Source organism: Pomacea canaliculata, linkage group LG2 (assembly GCF_003073045.1).
Source record: "Pomacea canaliculata isolate SZHN2017 linkage group LG2, ASM307304v1, whole genome shotgun sequence".
Taxonomy (NCBI): Eukaryota; Metazoa; Mollusca; class Gastropoda; order Architaenioglossa; family Ampullariidae; genus Pomacea; species Pomacea canaliculata.
The window spans coordinates 14,949,379-14,963,198 of NC_037591.1; the positions used below are offsets into that span (position 1 = coordinate 14,949,379).

The following is a 13,820-nucleotide window of genomic DNA, read 5'->3' on the forward strand; positions in this document are numbered from 1 at the left end:
CACACACACACACACACACACACAATCAAAATAACAAATAAACATGATAACTTATAATTCAGTGTGCACATCAAAGTTTTTCCAAGCAAGTTGGTTTAGGCATTCATGCATTGCTTGCATTTCCTGCAGTGCCCGTTGTAGCCGAGAAACTTCGGAGTGGAGGAAGGGAAGTAATTACTTCCATTGTTCTTGTTTAAGAAAATGTTTTTTCTCCCTTGAATATAACAGCTCTCTCTCTTACACACACAGATATAAAAAGCCATAAGCTTGTATCCTGTCTCTTATTTTAAATAAGAATAACTAGTAAGGTTTCTCAAATACGACAGAGCAGACACGGCCCGACTTGACTGAACAGACCGTCGAACAGACAGAACGTTTCTCTATTTCCATCGCGAATGGACAATCCGATTCAGTAGGCTCAAGCGATCCAAGTAGACAGACCCGGCCAGACTGACTCGACTGACAATGCAAACACGAACCCAGAATACAAGTAAAGGACTCTTACAGTCTGAAGGAGCAGTGAATGAATATATAAAACTTGATGGGATTTTAATGGTAATGACTTTACTAAACATTAAGTTTGGAATCTGAAAGACGTATGGAAGTGTACATCCACATATGTGTTCTAACACATTAAGAGCAATGGTGTCACTTAGCTACAGATAGCTGAAACATGCTCAGAGTAGTTCGTGTTTTTAATGTTAGTCTTGTTTGCAAGTGTCTTTTAAACATCGTGATTCTTTCGTTGTAATACAAATGGTTTTACGCGTCAGTACCCTGTAGAGAGGGCAAGGAGAGTTACACAAAGTGTCAGAACTAAGTGTGTCTTCCCGAAATACTTCAACGCACACTTTCAGACAGTGCTCTCAGACTGGCGCGTGCCGACACTCTGTCAAGCATTTTCATTGCCGCCCACTTCTTCCATCCTGCACCGCCAGGCGGTCGTGGCGTAGACGCCGCAATTAAGAATTTGCACGTTGTCGAGTTAAAGAGATTGTAAAGGCAAAATAAAACTGCTTAGAATATCGTGAAGAATAGGGTCAAGTTTGAATCTCGTCCATTTTCGTGTCTGTTCATGCGGGAAAAGTTAAAGGTTTTGTAGAATGTTGTGTTTAATACGAGAAATGACACAGAACTCTTAGACAAAGTCTCGTTCTCCGTCACGTGACCTTATGGCACATGACAAAGACTGCTTACCAAGTGAAACAGACTGTTTTCTATAATTTTTAAAACTATGCTTTGAAAAGTTCACTTAAAACCTAAATTAGCTAACGGGACACCACCGATCACGAGTTCAAATCCTAGCAATGATCACCGACACTTGTCTGTCTGTCTTGCTCCTACGTCACACGTCGTCTGCTAACCGTCTCGGGAAGATATCGTGGTTACTCGACGGAAGGACACAACAGTCAATTTCACTGCATTTTTTTCGATGTTTATAAACATCGGTAACCGAAATAATGCTAATAAGTGGTAATAAAGTGAGAAACGAATCATTTTTTTCTTCTGCATTAATCTCGTGCACTGCAACGTAAATAAATATATTTTTAAACGTTTTGACCGTCACAACAGCTGAAATCCATCTTAAAACAAATCTTCTCTCCATTGCATTGGCAATACCCTCCCTCGTTTAATATTTATTAGAGAGTTTTTTTTTCTATCTTATCAATGGATTTTTAGAATTGGTGACCGTTGTTACTGATCCTTCGTTGCAAGATGCAAGTAAGTAAGCTATAGACTGCGGTATGTATATAACGTATATACAGCTAAATAACAAAAACTTGACCTGCATCGACGTCTTCTCAGGGGAGGGTCACGTCCTGGTGACGGTGGTCTGTAAAGCAAAGAGAGCAAATCGAGGGTCAGTGAGAAGCCTTCATTTCCTGCAACCACTCGGCATGTGTGACAGCCATGCGAGTCCGTCAAGGTCAGAACCAGTTATGAATTACATTTGTAGCCAGGCGAGATCCTGTAATATTTTTGTTGACTAATGCGTTTATTCACTGTACTCTCTTGTATGCACGCAAGAAAAATACTAATAGAGAAAGAGAAATTGTCTTTACTGGAATGTTTTGACTTCCTTTTTACTTTTATCATAGCTTCAGTCAGTAGTTTTGCATCGTACTAGTTCTCGTTATCTCTATGTATTATTCACTTTTTATTAAGTTTTTCTTGCAGGTGCGAGATGGCAAGGCTTTTTTCTAGTATGTACCATCTTCTTCCTTCCTCTGTCTGGTGTAGATGCGCAAAAGGTTAGTGAGTTAAACCGTTAGTCCCCTCTCACCGTTTTATACATATGTAGCTATCACTATGTTATTGCAGCATTAATACTTCACCAGTAATAATTTACAGCATCATCGTCAGGCTAGTTTCTGCGTTTTTTGACGATAACTGAAAGTGGAAGCTTATTGGCTTCTCAACATATGACTTGATATAACGCATACCTTCTCTTCCTTTTCACTATTAATAACAAAGAGATTTTGATAGAGATTATTTGTACTGTATACAATTATTAAACTATTAAATGCAGGAGCTTGTTCATACATATATATAGTTGATTACATTGAAAGACAAATCAACTTCAAGCCCACTTCCGGAGCAGTCAAGCCACGTGCGCCCTGCTGAACGTGCTGACGTCGGCGAAATAGGTCGAATCATTACTAAATTTTTTCATAGCCAATTTTTTTTTTCAGTTTTAACAACAGGTGATTGTTTTTATTTTGTGTCTGATTCACATGATTTTGTGCCTGGCATAGGAAAAAATGAATTGCGACTTGCAGACGGACCTAACCCATATGAAGGGCGAATGGAAGTCTTCAGGGACGGAGTCTGGCTTAGTGTCTGTCAAGAGAATGTCTCTGTCACTCTTGGGAACGTCGTCTGCAGAGAATTAGGCTATCCAGCGTAAACAATCAAGTTTCTTCAAGTCCAGTGCACTATCAAAACATTTGTAGCTCACTTATAGAGCATCTAGACTTTTTAAATTCAAGGAAGAGTGATGCATAGTAAAGAACTCAATGTATGGATTTGAAAGACAATAACTACTATAGATTATTTTGTATTACATAAACTTCTTCATTTATATTGTCATTAATTTCAATAACTTTCAATAGTTCAGGAACGTGTAACCAAGATGTTAAAGACATTGTTTAGGGACGAACACTGTGTGCGTGTGTCTGTGGGCGCGCATGCATTGATAACTAATTTTATTTTTCTAGCAAGGGCGCTGTTCTGTACTACTCCAACTCTTACGGTCGAGCTCCGGGCGAAATACTCAGAAAGTACATAAAATGTAGCGGACAAGAAATATCCCTTTCAGGTTGCAGTTTTTCACCTCGTGACCAGACCTGTGACCCTCTTTATACGCTTGGAGTCAGCTGTGACACAGGTTTGATGAAGAAAAGTTTAATGATACACATATATACGCTTGGTACTGTACAGAATTGTCACTATTATACAATCTCGTGAGGCACAAAAGCGTGTCTAATATGTGTTTTCGGCGTTTTATAAATGCACATTTATGTACAAAATATGTATCTAAGTCACAAGATGATGAAATAAAGTGGAATGATCTCTTGTCTAGTCATTTTTTCAATGTTTCAGGTGTGTCGATGGTGCAGACAGTTCGACTTGTGAACGGAACGTCTCAGTACGAGGGTCGGGTAGAGGTCTTCAAAGCGGGTGTGTGGGGCAGTGTCACGGATCAAAACTTCTACTTAGGAAGACCCTTGTACAACGCTCTTGCTGCCAACATTGTCTGCAAAAACTTGTTTGGATCAGGGTATGAAGTTATTTTCTAGCTTCTCAGCTAAGCATTTACCCTTTTCAAGTATTTATGATCTATGTGTATGAGAATGTTTTGTTTGTATTGTTTTCTGTATGTAAAGAGCTTTCATCTCACTTTTGAGGTGGTGTATAAAAGTAGATGTATGAATAAAAATACAAGTTTTATTACATGTAACATCCATTGTCATAGTGTTTGATCCTATGTTAAACTTAATGGTTCTTACATATGGCTAAAGGAAAGCACATTAGTTTGTAAACTGTATTGTAAGTATATTCAGAACCCAGTGTGCATTACTCACAAGTGTAACCAATGAAATTGGTTTATTAATCTCCTAGTAAGGAGTTGCATTAAATCACACTGGAACCCCTAAGTAAAAGCTAAGAGGTTTGCATTGTAACTGTAGTAGAAATATGCATGATAAATACATGTTACCTTCGTGTAGCTATGGTGGATCAGTTGTACCCAAACAAGAAGCGACTGTTCGATTCGGAGTTGCCAGAAGGAGACCCATCCACGTGAACAACGCCAGGTGTGAGGGAAATGAACAGAGCTTACTGAACTGCTCCTATACTGCTGCATGGATATACGAGACACTTGAAGACAGTCTTGCTGTTGTCTGTAAACAAGGTACGTTGCGTATTTGACCGTATACTTCACGAACATTAATTTTGCAAGCACCAATAGTAAGAGAACTTAACACAAAATTACAGTATTAATTAGATTTTTTAACCGAGAAAAACACAAACACCATGTTTTGAAAGTGTTTAACAAGAAAGCCAACCCTATCTGTCGCACGTGAAGAATTGTAAGTACAATAACATCTCCTTGGTGAGAATCCCGAATTCTTTTCACTCATGTCAACCCCTGTTTGTATATTTTCGTGATTGGTCTGGTTTCTCAAGTTCCCGAAGGGTGTAACGGGTACATTGCCGCACCAGCCGGACACATCACATCGCCGGGCTTCCCTGAAGGTGTAGTGTACAAAAGTAACACTGATTGTGTGTGGACGATTGTCAACAAGGCGGGAAGAATTCAACTGTCTTTCACAAATATTCAGATGTATACGCCTTTACCTTCTTCGACAAACATGCTCCAGGTATGTTAAAGAATATGTAGATTCTTATTTTTAAAACGTGTAATGATCATTTAAAATTTTTTAATATAATGTTCCACTTACTTTTTGTCTTAGGTCATAGACAGTAACGCGTACTCCAGTCTGGCTTCCATTCGGAGTTCCTCTAAAATAGGAGTGTTGCAGTCCTACGGAAATACACTTTACTTGTGGCTCAAAGCTCAGTCTGGAACAAAAGGGATTCAGTTTCACGCCTTTTGGGGTTAGTTTACCTTCTTACAGAATAGTTAACATCAATTTTCCACGTTTTATTTCAAGACAGCAAAAGGACAGGGGGATATCAAGTAAATACAAATGATAATGAAAGGCAACAAGGTTTTAAAAATAATTGTTAAACCTTCTTCCTACACGCTGTCTCATTCCAGTAAATAATTCTAGGATTAATAGTTTTCTCTGGTAGTGTTCGACTTCTTATTTTTATCAAACGATTGTCCACAGAGGTTCCACCATGCTTTCAACGACTGACCAGCACAAGTGATTACATTAGGTCCCCAAGTTATCCAAACCAGTACGAACCGAACCTCAACTGCACGTATGAGATTGTCAAAAGAAGGGGAGTCTTGATTAGGTTTTCCTTCTACAACTTTGCTCTGGGAGAGAAGCAGGGAGGCGTTTGTCAAGATGTTCTTCAGGTAACACCACTTGGAAACTACGTTATTTATGACTGAGTACTTTTAATGTCCATTTTTGTAAGAACAAAACCAATTCACTTCTTCGATGTACAGATATTTGACGGTGACTCCGAATGTCAGAGACTGTGGGAGGTCCTCTTTGTGGAACGACCCTCCCACCTGACATGAGAACCAGCATCCAGAACTCCACAACAGTTATCGTCAGGTTTAAGTCTGATGCTTTCACCACATCTGTAGAGAAAAGATATAGCATATACTATCAGCAGACTGAGCCAGGTAAGATTGCTATCGCCCGACTTTTTACAGATTTATCTACCATTAATTAGTAAAGAGATATATTCGTCAGCAAAAACATGATTGCCGATACAAAACTCACAAAAACTTACTCGCAGACCAAAAAATGTCAAAATCCAAAAAAAACCAGCCAGCAGAGCGATTCATTGTGCATAAAAATGGTCTTATTTGATCAGATCCCATCAGATTTGGAACTACACTGAGGACATGGGTACCTTTACATCTCCCGGCTACCCCGACGTCTACAACGGCGAAGAGGACGTCATCTGGACCATCACCACAAGCCCTACAAGACCATCACACTCTCCTTTCACGACGTTCAGCTTGGACAATGCTGTGATAATAAGATGATAGTATGGTTTGATTATCTTTCTGATTCCATTATTTACATTTGATGGGGCTTAAAGATATCTTCTAAATAAGTAACTATGTAAAAGACTTAACCGCGTCCCATAGCTGTTGACAGCAGCACTAGCTCCTAGCTGCATGAGCTTTGACAGATGTGGTATAATAAGGGTGATGTCCCTTTGCCGTGCCGTCTTGTTTTATTGGAATACCTATTGTGTTGACCAACGCTTCTTGCTGATATTCTCGACCTTGTGTTGGACTGTTTTCTTGCCTTTGCTTGTATCCTTATGTTTCTCATCTACAACTTTCTCAGCGACTGCTAGTATTCGGAAGGCCATAACGGTTAACATGAACAGCAGAATATGCTGCTTCAACTCCATGTAAGCTGATCTCATGTTGTTATTAGACATTTTCACACATGCAGTTTTGAAACTGTACCGTTTATAAGTATGAAACAGTTGTTGCAAAAGACTTCAACATTTTCCTACCTACATTTTCTAACAAAATGTCTGATGCAGGTGACTGACAAGCCCGACATCAGGACAACACAGATATCTAACTGGTGGTCTACTTCACAAATCATCAGTGACGGACACAGCCTCGATGTGGAATTGCATTCCGTGCTGAATAACGGTGCTAACAAGTTCAAAGCTTCCTGGACAGCAGGTTAGACAGTTATGTATAATGAAAATCGGTGAGGATTTGTTTCGATACACACATACACCACTGTCTGCCATCGCCCACCTACGTATGAGAAAATATAGACACACACGTACATAGTTATAAAATGGGTTTAAAAGTATTCAGTGTTCTGTGCTGATATATATATATATTATAGAAAATTAAAGTTTCATTATTAAATTCAATCAACGATTAGTGTTACAGTATTTAGTAACGATTATTGTTTGGGATTCGATCAGAGTGTCGACAAGTGTTCGAGATCCTAAAGGAATCATTACCTCCCCTACTGACATCGACTTTGACACGTCATCAGCAAACTGTACCTACATCATCAGACAGGAGCCAGGCTACTACATCAAGATACAGTTTTCTTCAGTCCACTTCAAGAAAGATGTGAGATGCAGAAACTACATAGAGGTAAGCTGTGATTTTGAGGGGGGAAAACAAATGAGGCCATGAGTATGAAACGTCACGAAAGTAAATACACAATTGATGCTTATTCATTATGAGATCTGGAAATATTGTAGAAGAAAATCATTTTACGGATATTAACATTTCTGGATTTTTTCTTTGTTCTTTTTTGGTAATATTCTATTGCATATTTACTTTGGTGCTTTTCACATGCTGTTTCGCCATCAACAGCCAACTATTTTCCTTGTGTATTAATTTGCGGTTGCCACAGTAGTCAGCAAAAGCTCCCTCCCGACATTGAGAGAAGAGCTTGTTGGATTTGCTTCAGGTACACGATGGTAGCACTGAGTTCTTTCCTTTCCTTGGAGAAAGGTACTGCGGCGGGTCACTTCCGCCAGACTTGACCTCCACACAGAACGTGGTGCTCATCAAGTTCAGCACTCAGACTGGACAAAACAACTTCAGTCTCACGTACTACGCGTATCCAAAAGGTCAACCACTTTTTTATAATTCCCTTCATTTAAAATGTTTACAAACGTTCTAGATTATTGAAATCCAACTTCCTTCTCATTTTTCTTTTGTTCTTTGTTATTTTAGTCCTTTACCCATTTCAGATGTATGTGCGTGTGTCTGCTGAGTGCACGTGTATGAATTCGCGCAGTCTCCTTAAAATTCTGATACAGTACCTTTTTTAAAGGCATGTCAGTTAAACACGAACTTTTCAGTTAAAGACCTTAATGTCATTCATACTTGTGGCTTCTCTATTTTACTTTATAAAGTAGTTAGATATCACTTCAAACGAACTGTGAGACATTTCTTCTTAAAGAATGCGACGAAAGCCTGATAACAGACAGTGAAGGAGGTTTCACGTCGCCTGGCTTCCCTCTTGGGTATCCTAGCAACACCTACTGCGTGTGGACCATCAGTGTGGACGACAAGGAAGCTGTCATCGACTTGACATTTGACGACTTCTCTGTCGGTTCTCAAGGAAGCTCAATGCCAGAATGCCTTTCGTCAGAGTTTACGATGGAGAAATTGTGGACACAAACACTGTTATGACCACGTGAGCCTTAGTAATTACCCTTAGTGATAGACTTTAAGGAAATCATTTTTCGTAGTTCTGTATCCGTTCGAACTGTCCTTTCTGCACAATAGCCTCTGATGAAGAAGCTTCACATGTAATCTCTAACTGGTTTCTTTATCTGTACATGGCGGTACTGTGAGTCAGTCTTTACAAAATAACTTTCTTTACGAAAAAAATTGAATGTAATAAAACTTTGTAGCGTTCAGCTACGAGATACATATTTGTCATTTCAATGATAATGTTACAGCTTGTGTGGAACTACTCTGCCACCACAGCTGAGGTCAACCGGAAACAGTCTGACAGTCGTTCTGAACGTGTTCGGGTCACTCGTCAACGCCAACGGCTTCCGAGCATCATACATCGCGAGAAGACCAGGCGGTCAGTATGACGGATACTACGTTGAAATTTAAATTTGACAATATTTTCTCACGAAGTTTTGCAAAACAATCTTTAACATTTTTTTATTAATGATTGAACTGTACTAAGGTGGCATCATCCTCATCAAGATCAATCATCATCAACGTATTTATCAATATTAACAAATTATTTTCATGTTATCTTGTTCCTAACTGTAAAAGTAAAATTCCTGTGTACTGGTTTGTATGAGCTTCGTTGAATGAGTTGCGTATGTTGTGATTACACATGCTTGGAATTAATGACACAATTTTCTTGGATTTTGAAATTTTCGCAGAAAGACTTCTGAAAGGTGAGTATTTTATTTTTGTTTCCTTAAGCTTAGATTATGATTGGGTCGGTGAAGTGGTATAATAAGCAGCATAAAACAATGAGCAGCCGATGATGAGATACACAAAGTTCTTATGCTCTTTCTATTGTATTGAATGCAATAAACATTTCAAAACAAAGCAAACTATTACCATTCTATTCTTAATAAAATTATTTTTTAGTATCTACTTGATGCTTACGTTCTTGCAAAAACAAAAATGTTTTCTGCAGCAATCTGTTCTGTTTTGATTAGAGTGTGATGGAGCGATTCATTGAGATTTTTCTAAATATTAAAAATTTAACTTATTTTAAAAGTTTATTTGCATCATCAGGTTTTTATCCATACGGAGTCAGTGCACGTGATGGAATGCTCAGACAACTGCTGTATGAAACCGTGAAAATATCTTTTATTGAAGATGGTTTTCCGTTTGGAGAAAGTCCTCAAGAGTCAGTCACTGTGAGCAATATTTAATGGATAAATGCATTCAAAATGTCATACTAGTCCCACCAAGCACCAAGAGGGATCTGATTACTTGTAAAAACTAAATAAACAAAACAAGTTAATTATGTGATGTAGAGTATCACATACAACTACTTTTCATTAAGATCTAATAAAACTGCTGCATAATTCTCAATGAATTTCGTCCAAATAATATTTAATGGTCAGGTCCTTGTCTAGTTAACACTCAAAAAACTGTAATCCCTTAACAATGCCTCCAAATGGTTGAGTATTTTTTAATTAATCTAAAAAAGTGAAATCAGACAAGCAATAGTTAAATATTCTTTAACTCCAGATGACTTTCTCACTGTGTTCACGTTGTTTGCCGACATTTTTTAGGTGGGGCGGGATGGAATCTTGTCTTTTCGAAAAGGGAACCACATGGCCGTGGTTTGACTCGTCACGTAAAGTGGTCTGTGTATACTGCACTTACATCAGCAATGAACAAAGTAAATACATAGCACGACTTGTCATTCGATTCTATTAAAACCCCTTAAACTGATAAAACTAAAGCAAAAACCTTTATACTTTGCAATATGAATTAATCAGACTGCTAGTCTAGACTAACCATATAATAAAAAATATCTTTAAAAGTAACTAAATATTTAAACAATTACATAATAAATACAGAAAAAAAATAAAGTGACAATTTGTAAATAACACATTACAAAACGATTCACGCACTTGGGAATAGCATTCTTAGTTTGAAAAAAAAGTCCAGCAATATAAAGTCCACGTGTTTACTACCTCGTCTAAAATGTTGTCCCATTTAAAGACGAAAGTTCACGTGCGGCGATTTGTACAGGGGTGTACTACCATCTGTATAATGACACTACAAGAGACCGTGCAGTGCTGGACAAAGCCACGTACGACGTCCGAGATTTCACGGGTCAACGACCTTCAATGCAAGCATGGTCCTCGTGGTCACTTGGGATCGTGTGCAGCAGTACTTTCCGTCCGTCGACTACAAACCGACTAACGTAAGACTATAATTTATGTACCATGGGAATAGCAAGAATTAGCTTTATTACAAGAATTTATCATGTAATATCTCTTTTTTATGGAGTGCTAACACAAAGTTCTGTATTTAATTATAATGACCTTCTATAAGATGTCTGACTTTTGTTCACAGATGGGGGACGTAACCTTTCAAGTGGCTCTGGTCACCGATTGGTCACTGTCTTACGCACTGGTCCAGTACCGGGTGGGTCACATGACTTGGCGCTACCCAGGCCGCTGGTACAGCGTGGAGATGGGAGTGGCCAAAGGATCGCTCACAACATTCCGACCAAACGTTTACTCAAGAACTGAATATGCTTATGAAATCGATAAGCACTTTGGAAACACAGGTCTGATTCAAACAAAACAAAAAAAAAAAAAAAAACACACACACACAAAAAAGAGAAAAGACTCTTATTGACACGTCCGTCACCTAGTGATTCATTTTATAGGTTTATTACTTTTTTACTAATAATTAGAGTCATTTGGGAAAACCATATTTTCTCCACTTACCGGGTGAGAAAGAGAAGAGATAGTAAATGAATAAATTAATTAGTAATAAACTGTGAATAAGGAAGACAGACTCAAGGTTTTTAAGTTGGACATAGCATTACCAAGTTTTCCATAATTAACTTAATGTCAAGAATGTAAAGAAAATGTGTGCTTTCATTTATTTACGCCATATTCTGGGAATTTTTTTCCCTTCACCTTTTCTGTATCAGGATACAAAGGATACTGGGTCTACGAGTTAGGAAAGATTCCAGCCAACGCCACCAAAACCTGTCAAGATTGGTTTCGCAGGAACAAAGTATTGAAAAGTGAACGAGACGCAGGGTTTGCCTCCCTACCTAGGTGCCCCTGCTCCAGACGAGGCATTTTCCGAACTCTCTTGAACCAGTGGAGGTTCCATCGCAGGGACGAGCAAAACCATTTTAAGTGCTACATCCTCAACCTGGCTCGCACAGGACAGTTCGCTCCCTTTGGAAAGGTGTGTACCGTGATGACCTCTGTTATGTTTTAAGGAGTCAAAAACTCACCCACTCTATACATCCCCTGATGGGAGACAATTTTTCGGATGGTGTGCTGTGAGAGCGGCAGAAGTGACAGTAATTAAAGCATACATTTAAAAGTCTGTCTGTGCAGGAGTGTTGCTACTCGACCAATCCTCTGAAGCCAGACACACTTGACATGCTCATCACATCTCCACCTTTTGCCGGGGCGGCGCTGGCCTTTAACCCTTTGGTCTTCGCTCAAGAGAAGCTGTACGACTCTGAGGACAGGATCCCACACGTTGCTTGTTGTGATCACGGGTCAAACAAACAGTGTCGTCAGTTCTACAGCCTAAGAGAAATCGGAAAATGCGACCCTAATCTATCGTTTCAGTGGGGTGAGTAAAACAAATTCATTCTTTGCATAATTTGATATTATTTTAAATCTTTAAAAATGTATAAAGATAAAGGCTCGAAGGCAGTCTAGGCCATGTTTTCTTAGTTGCAAGCAATAAATAAAAATCTGTGAAATAAATAGTTATCAGTACGAATTTTGTAAATACCATTTGTAGCAGGAAAAACGGCTGGGAACAGCATTACATTTATCATCAAACTACTTATGTAATTTAAAATGCAGGAACTGGTAACCACCATATGCAAATGAAATAAGGCATGTAATTTTTTCTGAAGAAATACTTTTTGCAAGTGACCATATTTCTGAAAAGGACAGCTAATTTTTCCTGATGGAAAGAGAAATTAAATTCATTTTGTTTAAATCTGAGTGATGCAGTTATTTCGTTAAACCTGTCAGTTCGGCTGAATGCAAACATCAAAAGATCTGTCCACGGGACATATAAATGACACACGTTCTACATTCAATTTCCTGTCTAATTAGCTCCCCTGTACGGTGACACACACATAACAACGTTGGACGGAAGGCAATACCTCTTCAATGGTCTAGGAGAGTTTACACTGGTCAGACTGGACACCTCAACGTCAATTTAACTCTTCAGGCCCGGACACAGAGGGCGGAGCTTCGGCCGGGAAATCCCACCAACGGGACTGTCTTTACGGCGGTCGGGGCGGAGGAGAACGGAGTGAGGGTCTTCCTGCAGATCGACCCCAACACCAACTCCAGTCAGTTCTTCTGCAACTTCCGAGATGACTTGTTCATTCTATCTTTCTCTCTCTCTCTCTCTGAAGGAATGCACGCTCGCTAGTGTCTTTAAATGTGGGGACCTTGAGACGGAGGAAGGTGTCATCACACAGTAACTGGCTCTTGTTCGTCCCCATCCGAAGTAGAGAAACCAATGTAATTGATGTATAAAAAGCAATTATTAAAGTACCTGCGGTTAATTTATAAGGGAATTATTAACAACAATGAAAATGTCTTTTAATTTAGTCTCACTTCTCTGCCTGGCGCTAGTGCCCTGAATGCTGGCAGGCAAGAATCACAGACAAGAGGGTTTGAGACGAGAGTGCACTGCTATATCTCAGTTGATTTTTAACATGACATGAATATTCTCTATTCTATTAGCCCTGATTGTCTACGCCAGTGGTGTAGACTACACCAACCGTTTCAAGCAAGAGGGAGACAACTTTTTTTTGGATGATGCAAGAGTTACGCTTAAGCGAGAAAACGATACGTGTATTGTCAGCTTTCCCTCTGGTAACTGATTCATAGACCAGTTTCTCTTATAGAATTTTTTTCCTTTTTAAAAAGTTTAAAATTTAACACGTAAATACTCTGCAGCAGTTTTGTAATCAGCAGTTATCGAATGCTTAAGATAACAAACATTTTTAAAATAGAGAAGGCAAACAACAACGATGTGTTTTCTATCAAGCTATCGAACTCACCAAGTTAATGATTTTTTTGTGTCTTTGATGCACTGATGAGTTAGTGGGAAAACATAGCTATGGACAAAGAAACGGTAGCGACATGTAGTAGCATCTTCATTAAAAGATTTAATGTTTAAATTAAAGTTAAGCAGTTTTGTTTACATTTTTAGAATGTTTTATCCTCTGTTAAGGTATAAGCCTGCAGACTTACATCCGCGCGAAAGCCTTAGTAATTGAAATTGCCATGCCTCGCAACTTCCGGAATATGACAAAAGGGATGCTGGGAAATTTCAATGGAGACCCCACGGACGACTTTATTCTGCCCAGTGGCGAGCGTCTGAACAACAGTTTGAGTGAGCGTCAGATCTTCAACTTGTTTGCCAAAAAATGTAAGTAAAAGAG

General features: G+C 38.9%; 2 protein-coding genes and 1 long non-coding RNA gene across 3 annotated transcripts; all 3 read left to right on the forward strand.

Moving 5' to 3' along the window:
- The first annotated feature begins 1,847 nt into the window (after positions 1-1,847).
- On the forward strand, positions 1,848-4,431 carry LOC112558016 (CD5 antigen-like). Its single transcript, XM_025228197.1, has 6 exons — positions 1,848-1,927; positions 2,179-2,248; positions 2,755-2,904; positions 3,219-3,388; positions 3,604-3,781; positions 4,230-4,431. The coding sequence occupies exons 1-6, from the start codon at positions 1,912-1,914 to the stop codon at positions 4,429-4,431; spliced, it is 786 nt and encodes a 261-aa protein (XP_025083982.1). The 5' UTR covers positions 1,848-1,911.
- Positions 4,432-5,366: 935 nt separating this feature from the next.
- Positions 5,367-8,342, forward strand: LOC112554938. Its single transcript, XR_003097351.1, has 7 exons — positions 5,367-5,551; positions 5,645-5,827; positions 6,022-6,198; positions 6,712-6,859; positions 7,114-7,291; positions 7,614-7,776; positions 8,112-8,342. It is a non-coding gene; the product is annotated as an uncharacterized LOC112554938 (long non-coding RNA).
- Positions 8,343-9,930: 1,588 nt separating this feature from the next.
- LOC112554857 (mucin-like protein) lies at positions 9,931-13,802 on the forward strand. Its single transcript, XM_025222916.1, has 8 exons — positions 9,931-10,040; positions 10,397-10,571; positions 10,724-10,940; positions 11,313-11,578; positions 11,734-11,977; positions 12,475-12,716; positions 13,117-13,248; positions 13,610-13,802. Exons 2-6 carry the CDS (start codon positions 10,503-10,505, stop codon positions 12,582-12,584), a joined length of 906 nt encoding a protein of 301 aa, XP_025078701.1. The 5' UTR covers positions 9,931-10,040; positions 10,397-10,502; the 3' UTR covers positions 12,585-12,716; positions 13,117-13,248; positions 13,610-13,802.
- The last annotated feature ends 18 nt before the right edge of the window (positions 13,803-13,820 follow it).

Bases quoted from the DNA above. Each gene is read 5' to 3' on its own strand.
- LOC112558016 (XM_025228197.1), top strand. The intron at 2,905-3,218 runs GTAAACAATCAA...TTATTTTTCTAG, and splicing joins AGAGAATTAGGCTATCCAGC to CAAGGGCGCTGTTCTGTACT. The intron at 3,389-3,603 runs GTTTGATGAAGA...TCAATGTTTCAG, and splicing joins TGGAGTCAGCTGTGACACAG to GTGTGTCGATGGTGCAGACA.
- LOC112554857 (XM_025222916.1), top strand. From the start codon at position 10,503: ATGGTCCTCGTGGTCACTTGGGATCGTGTGCAGCAGTACTTTCCGTCC. The intron at 10,572-10,723 runs GTAAGACTATAA...TTTTGTTCACAG, and splicing joins TCGACTACAAACCGACTAAC to ATGGGGGACGTAACCTTTCA. The intron at 11,579-11,733 runs GTGTGTACCGTG...CTGTCTGTGCAG, and splicing joins AGTTCGCTCCCTTTGGAAAG to GAGTGTTGCTACTCGACCAA.